Source organism: Myotis myotis, unplaced genomic scaffold, assembly GCF_014108235.1.
Source record: "Myotis myotis isolate mMyoMyo1 unplaced genomic scaffold, mMyoMyo1.p scaffold_m19_p_1, whole genome shotgun sequence".
Lineage (NCBI taxonomy): Eukaryota > Metazoa > Chordata > Mammalia > Chiroptera > Vespertilionidae > Myotis > Myotis myotis.
Genome location: NW_023416313.1, coordinates 82,142,560 through 82,158,157, shown reverse-complemented (window position 1 = coordinate 82,158,157; position 15,598 = coordinate 82,142,560). Strand labels below are relative to the sequence as shown.

The window sequence follows — 15,598 nt, the reverse complement described above, 5'->3', positions numbered from 1 at the left end:
ACCCCCTGATCGCCCTGCAGCTCTGTGTGTGACAGGGTGCGGCGTCCCAACCCCCTAATCGGCCCTGCTCTGTGTGTGACAGGGTGTGGAGCCCCAACCCCCTCCCCCCCGCCCCCATGTGCCCTGCTCTGTGTATGATGGGGTAGAGCCATAACCTCCCCATCGGCCCTGCCCTGAGTGTGAGAGTGGCGGCGCCCCAACCCCCTGATCGGCCCTGCTCTGTGGGTGATAGAGGGCGGTGCCCCAACTCCCCTATCTGTGAGTGACAGGGGGGAGCTCCCCAACCCCCTGATGGGCCCTGCTCTGTGCGTGACAGGGTATGGAGCCCCAACCCCCCTGATGGGCCCTGCTCTGTGCCTGACAGGGGGCAGCGCCCCAACTCCCTGATCCGCCCTGCTCTGTGTGTGACAGGGGGCAGCTCCCCAACCCCCCTGATGGGCCCTGCTCTGTGCATGGCAGGGGGCAGCGCCCCAACCGCCCTGTTGGGCCCTGCTCTGTGCGTGACAGGGGGCAGCACCCCAACCCCCCTGATGGGCCCTGCTCTGTGCATGACAGGGGGCAGCTCCCCAACCCCCCTGATAGGCCCTGCTCTGTGCATGACAGGGGTGGTACCGCAACCTCCCCATCGACCCTGCCTTGAGTGTGACAGGGGGCAGTGCCCCAACCCCCCAATTGGCCCTACCCTGAGTGTGACTGAGGGTGGCATCACAACCTCCCAATCCGCCCTGCTCTGTGCATGACAGGGGGCCGTGCCCCAACTCCCCAATCGGCCCTGCTCTGAGCCTGACCAGGGGCTGCACCTAGGGATTGGGCCTGCCCTCTGCCACCCAGGAGCAGGCCTAAGCCAGCAGGTCGTTATCTCCCGAGGGGTCCCAGACTGCGAGAGGGCACAGGCCGGGCTGAGGGACCCACCCCCCTGAATGCACAAATTTTTGTGCACTGGGCCTCTAGTCTATAATAATAAAAGCATAATATGCAAATCAACCAAACGACTGAACAGCAGAACTACTGCCCGGACGACCTGGACGACCATGTTATGACACCCACTAGCACCAGGCCAGTCAAGGAGAGTGTAATGCGATTGGTCGGGGGCCCGGCCATCGCCCCATGATTTTCCTGCAGAGGGAGGCCCAGGCCACCAGCCAGCAGTGCGATCAATCAATGGGGGGGCTCCACGATTGCTCCAAAGAGGTAGACCCAGGCCACTGACTGGCAGGCTGTGGCTGGTGGGCGGGGCCTCCATCTGTGGGGGGGGTCCATCGCGGGGCTCACGGACTGTGAGAGGGAACAGGCCGGGCTAAGGAACCCTCTGCCCCGAGTTCGCAAATTTTGTGCACTGAGCCTCTAGTCTAATATAATCATTGGTATAAGTGTGTTTAAAGTTAAAATTTTACTACTTGTTTTCCTATTTATTCCACTTATTTCTTATCTCTGTTGATTTTCTCTGACATCTTTTCTATTGACAACTTTTTAAGAGTTTCATTTTATGCCCCATATTCTCACATGTATCTCTTCCCATGCTTTCGTGGTTGCTCTAGGGCTAAAAATATGCATCCTTGATGGCTCTACATTGGGTCAATATTGTAACTGCTCTTCAAACCTGACACTACAAACTTCTTCCTACTTCAGAAATGTAATAATCATACAACAGCATAATTAGATTTACCTGTCCTTGTCTTTTGTGTAACTATTGTTTTAAAGCAAATTATAAGAGGGCAAGATAGTATTTTATGTTTTTTCAGCTATTCATTGTTTCCAGTGTTCTTTCTGTTTTGCAGATGTAAGTTTTCATCTCATATCCTTCCCCATCAGCTCATATGCCACTGCTGGCATGTTTGCAGAGCAGTTCTGCTGGCACCATGTTCTCTCAGTTTTCAAGGTCTCATTATTGCTTTATTTCCTTTAACATCCTTGCTTACAAAGGATATTTCACTGGATATGAGTTGACAGTTTTTCCCCTTCCTTTTAGGACATTAAAGGTATCTTTCCATTGTTTTCTGGCTTCTATTATATCTTCATAATCTTATATTATCTCATACTAGAGGCCTGGTGCACGAATTCGTGCACGGGTGGGGTCCCTTGGCTTGGTCTGCAGGGATTGGGCCAAAACTGGCAGCCCAACACCACCTGCCTCTCCTGCCTGCCGCTCCCGTTCATCCCAGCCCCACTGCGCCTGCCGAGGGCTCACACCCAGTCAGTCCTGATCAGGAGAAGCTCGTGCCTCCATAGTGGCACTCACCAGCCATGAACACTGCGTCTGACACCCATCCCGAGGGGGGAAGAGGGGCCGAGATGCAATCAGCCCTCTGGGCGGGCAGTGGGACATGCTTGCCGACCTGGGATCTGGATCAGTTCAGCTGACATTCAGGCCAGTTGTCAGGAGTCACCTGGTGGCCGCTTTTATATCGTTTCTTCCTTGCAGAGTGTCTAGGGAGGGGAAGCAGCCGCAGTGCCTGAGGCCAACTTCCAGGAGGCCAGTGGCGCTGTCAGGAATGGTGCCAGTGGTGCTGGTCCGTCAGTGCCTGGCCTGTTCTCTGGAGATTGGACCTGCAGGACTACTGAGGGAGTGAGTAGCTGCCGCCGGAGTGGGTCACCAGGAAGGGTCAGTCAGCTGAGCAGCACTCCCATTGTGGGAGCACTGACCACCAGGGGGCAACTCCTGCATTGAGTGCCCCCTGGTGGTCAGTGCACATCATAGCAACCGGTCAACCAGTCAACCAGTCATTCATTTGCTTAGGCTTTTATATATATAGGGTGTCCCAAAATTCACACAAGATTTGAATTTTGCGTGAGCATTAACAACAACCACAAAAAATAAAAGCCTAATTTTACTTGGTCTATTGAATCAGATTCTAATATCTGTTGCCCTTTGATTTCAATTCCTTCAATTTGATAAGCATTACTAAGTACCAATTATGGCCCAGGAGCAGGGACAATGAAGACCAATGAAGAGCATGGATTTGCGTATGTGCCAGCAAAGCCGTGGAGGCCATTTACCCGATGTGCTATTCCATATATAACCCTATACTGTATACTTTATGAATCAATAAAAAATTTATAATTTTTAATTATAAACCTGTGTTTTCTATCAAAATTACTTCTTGCGTGAATTTTGGGACACCCTATATAAGCTACCTCATAATCATTTATCTCATCTGAAGATATGGGCAATTATTCATAATTGTTCTCCAGTCTATAATGTATCTGTTTTCCTCTGATGACTTTTAAGATTTTCTCTTAATCTTTGGATTTCACAGCACACTGACTTTTATGAATTTTAGGTTTGATTCTTTTTAGACTTATCTTGCTTGGGGTTCATTGAATTTCTGAATCTGTATGTGGTAAGTAACATCAATCTAAAAAGTTTTTGACCCTCATTTCTTCAAATAGTTTTCCTGCCCTTTTCTCACACTCTCTTCCTTCTTGGATTCCAATTACAAGTATGTTAACACCGTTCCACAGATGCTTGAGGTTCTGTTAACTTTACTTTAATCTTCTGTTTTTCTGTTCTTAAGTTTGGTTCACTTCTCTTGATCTCTCTTAAAGTTCAAAGACTATCTTTTTATCCATCCGATGTTAAACTGATCCAGTGCAATTCCACTTCAGTATGATACTTTTCAGTTTTAGAGTTTCCTTTAATTTTAAAAATATTTCCCTTTCTCTGCTCAAGTATTAAGACAATATTGTTTTTTTTACTTCTTTGACATATTTTCACTTGATTCCCTGGATAAATCTTTTACAATCAGATCTGAAAACCCCATCTTCCTTTATATCAGTGGTTCTCAACCTTCCTAATGCAGTGACCCTTTAATACAATTCCTCATGTTGTGGTGACCCCCCAACCATAAAATTATTTTCGTTGCTACTTCATAACTGTAATTTTGCTACTGTTATGAATCGTAATGTAAATATCTGATATGCAGGATGTATTTTCACTGTTACAAATTGAACATAATTAAAGCACAGTGATTAATCACAAAAACAATATGTAATTACTAGAGGCCCATTCCATGGGCCTCCCCTTCCCCTGGCTGCTGGCACTGGTTTTCCTCCGGCACCAGGGATCCAGACCTTCAGTCTTCGCGGCTCCAGACAGAGCCTTCAGTCTTCGCTCAGCCGCTTCACCCCTACATATGCAAATTAACTGCCATCTTTGTTGGGTCAATTTGCATACTCTCCTGATTGGCTGGTGAGCGTGGTGGAGGGACGGTTAATTTACATGTTTGTCTAAGAATATGTGTTTTCCAATGGTCTTAGGTGACCCCTGTGAAAGGGTCGTTTGACCCCCAAAAGGGTCGTGACCCACAGGTTGAGAGCCGCTGCTCTATATCAAACTCATACCCAAGTGCTTTCCAACAGAAATGTAATGGGAGCCTCAGATATAATTTTAAACCTTCTAGCAGCCACATTGTAAAAAACATGAATAGGAACAACTAACTTAATATATTTAACATAAAATATCCAAAATATTGTTTCAACATGTAATAAATATAAAAGTTAATGAAATATATTACAGTCATATTTTCAATATAAACTCTTCAAAATCTGTATTTCATGCTTATAGCAAATACAACTGAGACAAGCAATACTCTGTGTTCCTGACAGTGGATCAGTGGCTAGCTACAGAGAGCAAACTGGAGCCATCTCGTGTTGGTTTTCTACTGATTCCTTTTTCCATGGCCACAGCTTACACCTCCTGTTTCTCTGTATACCTAGTGATTATTTATTGAATATTAGATGGTGAATTCTATCTTACTCTGAAGCCTTGACTTCTTCTTTAGCATTTACTTCAATTACTGGTTGATTCTCTTGACCGAGAGCAGACATGGAGCTATTTTTGGCTAGCATGGATCTGTGGAAAGCTTCAGCCCCTTTATTTCCCATAAACTTGGATCTCAGCCCTCCTCAACTTAGCAGGGTGGTCATGCTTGCTCAGACTCCCATCTCTGTGCCACAGTCTAAAGATTTCCCCAGGCAGAAAACTGGGTATCACGGGGCTCACCTCATGGGCTTTTCTGCTCTCAGTTCAGTCCTGTGCTGCTTGAGATCCACAGAGTGTAATGATCCTAATAAGATCTTTTTCAGACACTATGACATTCGTCAGCAACCACTCATTTCATGCAGAGAATATAAACTTCAGGAATATTCCTTGCAGACCAGTTGTCATGAAATGAGTTCTAACAAGTTACCAGCAACCAGAAAGAGAGATAATGAGCCAAGATTCTGTTCACGCAAGTACAGTTATAAAGAGGCACTTATGACTGTGCACAATTATTTCATGTGACATTATCGCTAGAACTCCTGAATGACAGTTTACATAATGTATTATATGGTGTACATGAAACTCCTAGTCAAATAATTAAATGCAAATGTTACACCCAAAACAATGTGACTGATAATATTCTTTATATTTTGCAAAGACGTTTCTACAAGATTTGTTTTCTGAAAATTCTGGCTTTCATCATGTATGACACTAACATTTCTGAAGGTGGATTTTACACGGAGAAAAGCATATACATGAATAATAGCTTAACTTCTTGCATTTTAAACTCAACATTTCTCAAAAAAAGTAGTTCAGAAATATGTCCATTTTCCTGAATACCGCCCAGTTCCAAACATTTGGTCAAAAATATTTTAAGCTGGAAAAAATATATTTTAAGTTGGTTTGTTGGTAAGCCCATTCTGTTTGTTGCACAAATAACATATAAAAGTAAAAATTTCCACTCCATTATAAAATTTTAGCTAATTATAATGAACTAAATAAACAGAATTGAACATGTTAATTATGCTGATTTTTAAATAGTCCCAAATTACATTGAGGCTCAGAATAAAGAAACAAAGGAAAGTAAGTAAATTGGCCAAAAATTTTTTGCCAAGGATACTTTATTGTTGAGATGAAGAACGCTTGTTGGACTATTTTTAAAACAATGACTAAGGAATACATTATTTATATGTTTTGTCTTATAAAGCTCAAGACTTTTACCTTTAACTGCATGCAAAGTTGAATACTTAAGAGCTGTTTGGAGAATTACTAAAGATACTTTATCACATCTCCGAGTTGAAGTGGGAGCTTCGTTACCCTCACTGCTTGCAAACACTCAGGGTTAATCCTCAAAGACCTCCAAAAGTGTTGTATATGTTCAGCTATTCTTATTGCACCTTAAGTTTCTCTTGTGAACAAAGATAGTGGCATTCAAAACTGCACACAGTAGCGTAAGGTAACTTATGTGTGTAGAAAAGAAACTTAGATTTGGCAACAATGACATGAATAATGCTAGAACCAAAATCACAGAAAAACAAACATCAAGGTGATGGGGCTTAATTCTTCATCTTTGTAATAGATAACCTGGATGATTTAGCTGTGTGCCTCACTTTGGTTTTGTAGCTCATGAGCTATACACTATAATTATTTGAGTAGAGTGAAACAGAGAACTTAAGTAGTTATATAAAATTCATGACTAGAAAAACCCCCACAGTATTAAAATTAGAAATGTAAGTGGGATATAATCTTCAACCATTTCGATTAGGGATCAGCAGACTATGGACCAAACCAGCCCTCTGCCCATTTTTTACAAATAAAGTTTTATTGGCACACAGCCATACCCATTCACTAGGGCCCACAAAGACCAAAATACTGTCTGCAGTTTAAGGAAAAGTTTGATGACCCCCAAGAAAAATTTAAGAGCCTAAATTTTTCAATTCATTTGGTTTCTTAATACAAAATTACAACATACTTATAAAGACTTGAGAATATGTACATACCTGTCTACACAAGAAAAGTGCATCTTCAGTTAGAACTACGGACACTTTTGCTATATCAAGTAGTAAATGAAATTTTATAAGACTAAGTTTTTCATGCTTATAAGTCTTGATGAAAAGTTTAAAATACATATTTATATAGATACACACAAAATGATGGTAACTTTCCCTCCAAATTTAATTGAGAACATATATGCTGTTTCTGACCTGTGGGTCACAAAATCTGAGTTAGAGCACCATTATTCTAAAAGCTAGAAAGACTGTGACTGCAGGGCCGGCAGTGAATTAACGCTAAGGCATGCTCGCCTCGTGCTAAGCCGACGGTGGGCCGGCCGCTCACCTGGAGGTGTGTAGGCATCCATCGAGGTCTGCACAACCAAGGACCTGCGTTTGGAAGGCATAGGCACTGCCATCTTCCTTTCTTTGTGTTTCGCAAGCGCTGCCTGAACAGCTTCTGTGTGGACATCTAAAACAAAAAGAGAGCTCAATTACTCCATTGTTCGGGGACGTCCTGAAAGCCCAGTCTTTTTCTCCTCTCTGTGGTCCTGTGGAGTAGTTTATGAATGGGTGGGGAAGAAAGGGAAGATGTGAACCTACCAGCTTAAGAGCTCCAGTAAGAAGACATGCACATTCATTTGTAGACTTTAATTATTCATTTTATTACCCTAGATTCTGTATAAATAACAAGTGCAGGCTGCAAATTTATGTGTGATTTTTCTTTTCTTAGGGTGAGTGCACATGACCTTCAGATATTTCTTCTCATGTTCAAGCCTCGTAATTCATTTCACTGTTAAGGGAGGTATGTACACCCTACTGGCAGTCAGTAATGATTTAGCTAACACGTTCCAAGAACTCAGAACTGTGTCAGGTGTTTTGTGTATGTTAACGCATTATATTAACTCCACAAATATTTACTGGCTGCCTGCTTTATAAGGTCATGTCCTCAGGGCAGGAGAGGTGGAGAATCAGGTAGATGAGGTGCTATGAATCATGCAGCTTATGTTCTTTTCTTTTCTTTTCTTTTCTTTTCTTTTCTTTTCTTTTCTTTTCTTTTTTAAATTCTTACCCGGGATATGTTTTTTATTGATTTGAGAGAGAGAGAAAGGGGGAGAGACAGAGACAGAGGCAGACTCAGAGAAACACCAATGAGAGAGAGAAGCACCGATCGGTTGCCTTCCGTACGTGTCCTGACCAGGGTCGAACCCACAACCATTTGTTGTAGGGGACAACACTCCAACCAACTGAGCCACCTGCCAGGGCCATGCAGCTTACTTTCCATCGGGTGAAACAGACCATTGACAAGTGGTCAGAGAATTAAAACAAGGAAAACAAACTGACTGAGTGGCTACTTCACTGTGAGGCCAGGGACGAATGCTCTCACTGTAAAATCTGAACGGTAAGAACGAACCGGCCACTCTGTCAGGACGAGAAGGACCAGGGAGAAGGGAAACCCACTCAAAGGCCCTAAACTGAGATTGAGGGTGGTGCTGGCAGGACAAACAAGACCCTGGGAGAGGGGTGCACAGGGTCAGGGCTCCTATCCTAAATCTGACCGGGAGCACCAAGGGATCCTGGGGGATGACATGATCTGGTTCCGTTTTGATGGGATCATTCTGGCTGCCGTGAAGAAGGCTGCAGAAGGAGAGTACATGAAGGCAGCAGTCAGGTGAGACACAACCACAATCACAACATACACGATCATACAGAGGAGGGGCTCTCAGTACTTCCATGTCACAGAGGAGCAAGTGGAGGTAAGCCGCTCTCCCAGATTATCAAACTGGTGAGTGGCATTGCCAGGGTTTGAACCCAGGTGTGAGTACCCCCGGGGTCCAGGCCCTTCACCACCAACTACACTGTATTCCTGCAGTTCCTGTGAAAACTCCACCCTGTAAACAGGCTAGATAGAGAAGGGGTCAGCCAATCACTACCTGTGGGACACGCAGCCTGCCTCCCCTTTGTGTAAATAATGTTTTATTGGAATAAAGCACACCCTTCCTGTATGTACACACACTGTTTGCTTCCACACTGTATGTGACAGAGACATAAGGGCCCAGAAAGCTGAAAATAGCCGTTATCTGGCCCTTTATCGAACCATTCGCCAGCCCTGTCTTGGAGCACATCAGGTACCAAACGTGTTCTGCGACACTGTGTTCAGCTTGTGTGTGCACCACTCTTTTCTCCTCAACCAGACTGCAAGTACTTGGAGGCAAAAAACGAGCTTCTGGTCACTCTTTCTTAAACTCTCAGATTAAAAACTGATGAATGAAGAACTTGGATTCATGAGCTAAAACTAAAGAGCTCATCTAGGAGGAGGAGAGAGTATGAATCCTTCACCCATCAAACACTTTCAGTTTCATATGACTCCACTTTTAAACTTTTTGAATATAACTTAAAATTTACAAAAACATGCAAGAGCAGTACAGAGAACTCCTGTAAAGGTTTATCCACATTCACAATTGTTTGCATCTACCTCATCACTCTCTCTGTATGTGTTGTTTTTGCTAATCATTTGAAAATACATTACAGATACCATTCCCCCCTATACCTAAATATTTTAATGTACTTCCTAAGGACAAAGGCATTCTCTTATAAATTCTCAAAATCAAGAAACTGAACAAATATAATACTACATATAGTACTATTATCCAATCCAAGGCCCATGTTCAAATGGTGCCAATAGAACTGCCTCCATGGTTGCTATGTCTGTTGGTCTCCTGTAGGTACACACAGTTCCAGGGTTCCCCAATAGTCTGAATGGAATTTATACACAGACACGGGGGCTCCCTGCGTTGTGGCTCACTCTTACCCAGATTCCCCTTTTAATGTCCAGCTGTTCTGACAGGCCCAAAGTCTTTCTTCTGACACAGTAAGCCAGCAGCACCATGGCTTTCAGCTTGGGTTTGAAAAGTTCCACACGAAGGCATTTGGAGAGTACCTTCACGGCAAAAAGCCAAATAAATGTGAACCTCATTCTGCTCTGCCCTTCCTTCACACGGTCCTTCCACTTCTGCCTACGTTCAGGAGTTGCTCTCCAGTGCACTCAACTCATTATTGTTAACGCTGCGTCTTGGGGTTACTATTGTACTACATGGGAGGGTAGTCTGATTCCAACTTCAGAACCAGGTCCTACAACCCTACATCAGTTTTTTTAAATTACAGAATTTAGTAAGATTATTCAAGTCAAGCAAAATATAACTTCAAAACCCACTTTAAAGTGACTTACAACCATCTTAATGGAAGAGTCTCACCTAAATTAAATCCATAAAACAAATTTTCAAATTTGTGACATTAGTAAAAAACATAATAGGGTCAACTGAGAATATCTAAAGCTAAGAGGGAAGAACAGCTCATACCATCACTTGACCATTCCCCTAAAAGAAATTTTTTTAAAAGAACTCACTTCCAAAATTTGGAGTAAATGTCACAATTTTCATGAGTATGTTGCCTTTATTACAACTGTTTTAAGTTAAACTGTTTAAGAAGTTGTTAAAACTGAAGTTTCCCTCCAGACATTCACTATGACTCCAAGTCTCAGCTCAGTTGCTTTAAGAAAATAATTAGGTATTCTAATTACAAGTTACACTTAAGGGAAAAAATTAATATAAGAATATATTTGATTGATCCAATTTTACACAAAAATTCTTCCTCTGGTTAGTTAATAGCCAATGAGATGCAAATCAGTCAACAACTACTCAGCTGATCTCCCATGGATCTGTGATGAGTTCACCTGAGCTACAAATAAAACGAAGAATCAGTGATGAGAAGAGAGAGGTAAGATGCAGCCTCGTTATTTTACTTTTAGACAGCTTCTGGCACTACCAGCAATTTCTGTTTGGAAAAAAGAGTCAGCATACACACTAACCTTAGGCAAATCATTAAACTTCTGGAGAAACATCCATAAAATAAAAGAGTTATATTTAATGATCAAACAAATTCTTTTCAAAAAGGCAACTCTCTCTTCTATTTTAATTACAGCAGGGGTTCCGTAAAAATTCTACAGGGTTCTAAAAATTCCAGGGAAATGCAATTAGATTTCTATAGCAAAAATAAAGGGCAACTACTAAACAGAGCCAGCGACCTGCTCAGACCCTGGGAGGGGTCTTGTTCCCCAGTCTCTGTAGCCCTCAGAGGCATCCGCGCCCGCCCCCTTCCCGACAGCGACTGCGACGGCGGCCAATGAAAGCCACTCACTGCCCCTCTCCTTGTCCTCCAATCATGTTAGGAGCAGGGACACACCCAAAAGAGAGAAATTCCCTTCCAGGCCAAACTCATCATTCCAATCACTGCAGATTTTCCCTTTAGCCTTTCTCTCCAAAACACCAGTTTTTAGGAAAGTAACCAAAACAGCAGCAACAACCCTGAAAGCCATGCTTCTACTGAGAGGGGGGATGTGCACCTGGGGTTTACATGGCACCGAAACACCACCGCACACACATTCACCTTTGTCCCCAGTGCCCAGAACAGTAATTTGACCTCTCCTGCTTAAGACAAAATAAACACGACCACTGCAACTGATAATCCGCTCTTTCTTTTTCTTTTTTAATATATTTTTTATTGATTTTTTTACAGAGAGGAAGGGAGAGGGATAGAAAGCCGGAAACATCGATGAGAGAGAAACATCGATCAGCTGCCTCCTGCACACCCCCTACTGGGGATGTGTCCGCAACCAAGGTACATGCCCTTGACCGGAATCAAACCTGAGACCCTTGAGTCCGCAGGCTGACGCTCTATCCACAAAGCCAAACCGGTTAGGGCCCCGCTCTTTCTTAAATAAAATTTTAAGAAGTTTTGCATCCTCTTAACATATAGTTTTTCTTCTTTGCCTCAAACTTAGTATTCTCTTTTCCTCCTTATTTCTTAACCAGTCATGATTTGGTCCTTATAATTAAAATGCTTGTGTTAATTTTATTTTTAAAAACTGAATGAATAATGCTGAAAATGTACTGAAAGGTGAATGTGTCCCTACTCTTTGACTTCTGAAAATTTCTCCACCTAATGTTCCCTCAAAGAAACTTGCAGAGTTTTTCTACCCATTTAGTTCTGCGAGCAGAGATTGTCTTTCTGTCAGGAAGCTACAAGGGACACAGAAACATAAGATGTTCCCATAGTTCTGGGGTGACTGCAGATTACTGAAGAGTCGAGGCTTAGAATCAGAATCCTGGCTCTGCCATTTATTAACTGTAAGACACGGGAGAATACTTTAATCCATTTAAGTCTCACTTTGATCATCTGTAAAATGGGAACAGAATCAGTCACTATGGGAATGATATAAAATATACAAGCAAAGCTCCGGCTTCCTGCCCCAGTAGGCACTCATTAATGACAGTGGTTTCGGGCTATTCTGAAACAGTGGGTTTGGTGCTGAAGGAATCAGATTGCTGGTGGTTTCCACCTCGTCCTCACGCACCATAGCCTGAGTTCTGGGAGGGACACTTCCTACAAGACACAGCACAGTTTAACCTGTGAATGGGGCCCTGTACGTGGAAGACAGATGCTCACGCTGAGGACCCTGAGCATGGACCAGGCCACCCACGCGCAGCTTCTGGTCTGCACCTTGAATATAAATCCCAAAGGACAGTCCCTGGGCCATCGGTCCTTCTCTTCCCAAGACCCTCGTTTTTGGCTCCTGTGTCAAAAGTCTCCGTAAGCTCCTTGCACAGATATAAGTTCTTAAATACGGAACAGAAAACTCCAATTTCCTTTTGGTTTCTTTAAATATGTGGCTCTTTCATTCATGTTGTATGGCAGGATGCTGAAAGAAACCAGTATCCTGCAATACAACAAGCAATGGGATGTGTGGGAAATAGAAGTAAAAATAATCAGAACACCTTTAGCTCCTCAGGGAAAGTGCGTATCTTTGTAGAACTACATGCTTAAATTTAAGAGAAATTGATGCCTGCCCCTTCGCTTTTCCCTTCTGATGTCCAAAGCCACAATCCATTTCCTAGAGCTCACAACATCATAAATTAATAACATGTATGCTGACAGTCGTCCAACTTTAAAAACAACGGCAGGTCAATCAAAGAGGCTTTTTCCTGAGGAAGCTTACCTGTGTCATCACAGCAGAGCAGTGAAGGCCACGGTTCTAGAGCCAGGCTGCCCGGGTTCAAGTCCCAGTTCTTGCAAGTGCCCTTACACACAGCACTTAACCTATATGCGCCTGTTTCCTTGTGTGCACAAAAAGGAACACTGAGAAACTGCCCCCTGGGGTGGCTGAGAAGGTTGAATGCGTCCATGTGCTACGGGGCTCTGGGCAGAGCTGGAACGTGGCAGCCTGAACACCATGTACTGTGCTGTGGGACCCTACCATGATGCTGCTCATCATCAATGTCGCCACAAGCCTGACAGAGAAGGCGAAGAGAAGAAAGCCAGGTGTGGAAGGAACCAAAACTGCAAAAGAGCGAGGTGGGGACCCGCTTCCTGTGTCCTGACGGTTGCGCTGTGCCCTCTCCCCACCCAGGCTCCCTTCCACCAGGGCCTCTCCCGTGGTTGCTCCGTTTTTCGTTCATTGGGTAGAATATGCACACGGAAGCGGAGGTGTGGGGAGATGTGTAAAACAGTGAGGACAGAGAAAAGGAAGGGAAGGCAGGTGCGTTTCCCAGGAGCGCTGTCTCTTATCAGCAGTGGGGCATCAGGAGCCATGCCAGTCGCTTATTTTTCACCTTCTGCTGCTTTAGTTCAATGCCCTTCACCTCTCAATCTCCAGGAAAAGTGTGTGGTGACATGAGGTGTGGGAGGGGCAGTGCATGGAAAGGGGCTCTGGTCACAACTGCACTCATTCACTGAGCACCTACTGCTTACCCAGTCCCCCCGTGCAGACCTCTGTTTGGGATATAGACCAGAAAACCAACAAGATAATAGGATGTGATGAGTGTTACACATGAGGAGTTTGTGACCTGTGAGGACACTGAGGGGCAAGTCTGGGGCAGGGCCATCAGGAGAGGCCTCAACAAGAAGTGACATGTAGCTGACATTTGACACCAAGGATGAACTTCTAGACACACATACACATTTTCCACTTTCTAATAACTTCTTCTCCTCCTTCCCTTCCTCTCTCCATCCTCCTCCTCTCTCCTTTCTCCTCCCCCTCCTCCTCCTCCTCCTCCTCCTCCTCCTCCTCCTCCTCCTCCTCCTCCTCCTCCTCCTCCTCCTTCTTCTTCTTCTCTCTCTCTCTCTCTCTCTCTCTCTCTCTCTCTCTCTCTCTCTCTCTCTCTCTCTGTCTCTCTGTCTCTCTGTCTCTCTCATCACTGGTAGCTGCACAGACACACCACATCTCTCAGGGTCACTGCTTGGTCTCTGGCCTTTAGAGCTGTTGCCATGAAGGAAGAATAATGTCACTATTCAACCAGTAAATGAATACGTACCCAATGTCCTCTGTGCCAGGCTCTGCTCTAGGCATAAATTATCTCTACTTTCTTTTTCACCATAAACTCATCCCATGTTTAATGAACACTTTTAACTCATAATTGTGTCCTTAATGAACTATACAAGGGATAAAATTTTTAACAGCTATAAACTAAGTACACAGAAAAGGCACCAGAAGCTGATTACAAAACAAAGGCCAATGTTTTTGTTCACCTATGAAATGAAGTAGTGGGACAGTCTTGAATACTGGGACAGAGAGACTACATACATTAGATCAACAGCATTTAGAACATGCCTGTGCAAAGTGCATGCTCAATAAACATTGGCTTACATTATGGCAATATAATGGTGACATGAATAATGGCTTATAGATGTTAGGATTATGACTACTTAGAACAAACATCAGGTTTTGCTGAGTGTTTGGAGGTCATATTAAGTACCAGTGTGTTACCTGTTGCTACTGCTCCACATTTTCTAGAATTTCACACGAATGAAAGATTCGTCTGCCAGTCTGCTTCTTTCTAATGCTTTCCATTTCACCCGTGATACATCTGACGTCTGCACTTTCTCTTTAATGCATCTTGCCCATCCTCAGCCCTCTGTTCTTTCGCATCAGTTCTACGATCGGTTTCAGTTTCCCAGAGAACCAGGTCGACGTTTTTATTATAACTGAACGTACATTAGGAGAGCTGACACCTCTATAGGATTATTCCCAGCCCATTACCACACGAATCCATTTTTTTGTGTGAACTTCTTTCATGTAAAATTTTATAATTTTCATCTGTTGCTTGTGTACAGAAATGTGATTAATTTTTGTTCAGATTATATCAAGCCATTATATTAAAACATCATTTCTCATAAATCTGTAGGTTGTTTGGGGGTTCCTATGCAGATAATGTCTGGGTCTTTTCCTTTCTCTGTACTTCCTATCTTTTATTGACACAGGCCTCTGTCCTAGAATGAATTGGGAAGATTACCTTTTTTCTTTCCATTCTCTGAAATTGTTCATATAGAATCAGACTGGTTAATTTCTTGTAAGTTTGGCATAATTTAAATATAAAACCTTCTGAGTCTGGTATATCCTTTATGAGAAAGTTTGTTTCAACTATTGTTTCCATTTATTTATTTTTAAATATGTTTTTATTGATTTCAGAGAGGAAGGGAGAGAAAGAGAGAGAAACATCGACGATGAGAGGGAATCATTGATTGGCTGCCTCCTGCATGCCCTCTAGTGGGGACCGAGCCTGCAACCCAGGCATGTGCCCTTGACAGGAATCAAACCCGGGACCCTTCAGTCCACAGGCCAACGCTCTATCCACTAAGCCAAACCAGCTAGGGCTATTGTTTCCATTTATTTAATGGCCATAGGATTACTCAAACTTTCCATTTCTTAGGTTTTTAAATTAGAAATGTCTCCATATACTTAAGTTTTCAAATTACTGTCATATGGTTATTCATAGGATTCTGATAATCT

General features: G+C 43.4%; 1 protein-coding gene across 2 annotated transcripts in view; it reads right to left on the bottom strand.

Annotated features, from left to right (window-relative positions):
• DIP2C (disco interacting protein 2 homolog C) overlaps positions 1–15,598 on the bottom strand; it is a 384,021-nt gene that overhangs the window by 153,215 nt on the left and 215,208 nt on the right. For both annotated transcript variants that reach the window (XM_036342747.1, XM_036342757.1), the window contains one exon: positions 7,100–7,225. In XM_036342747.1, coding sequence (XP_036198640.1) covers positions 7,100–7,225 — 126 coding nt within the window. The remainder of the gene's footprint in view (positions 1–7,099; positions 7,226–15,598) is intronic.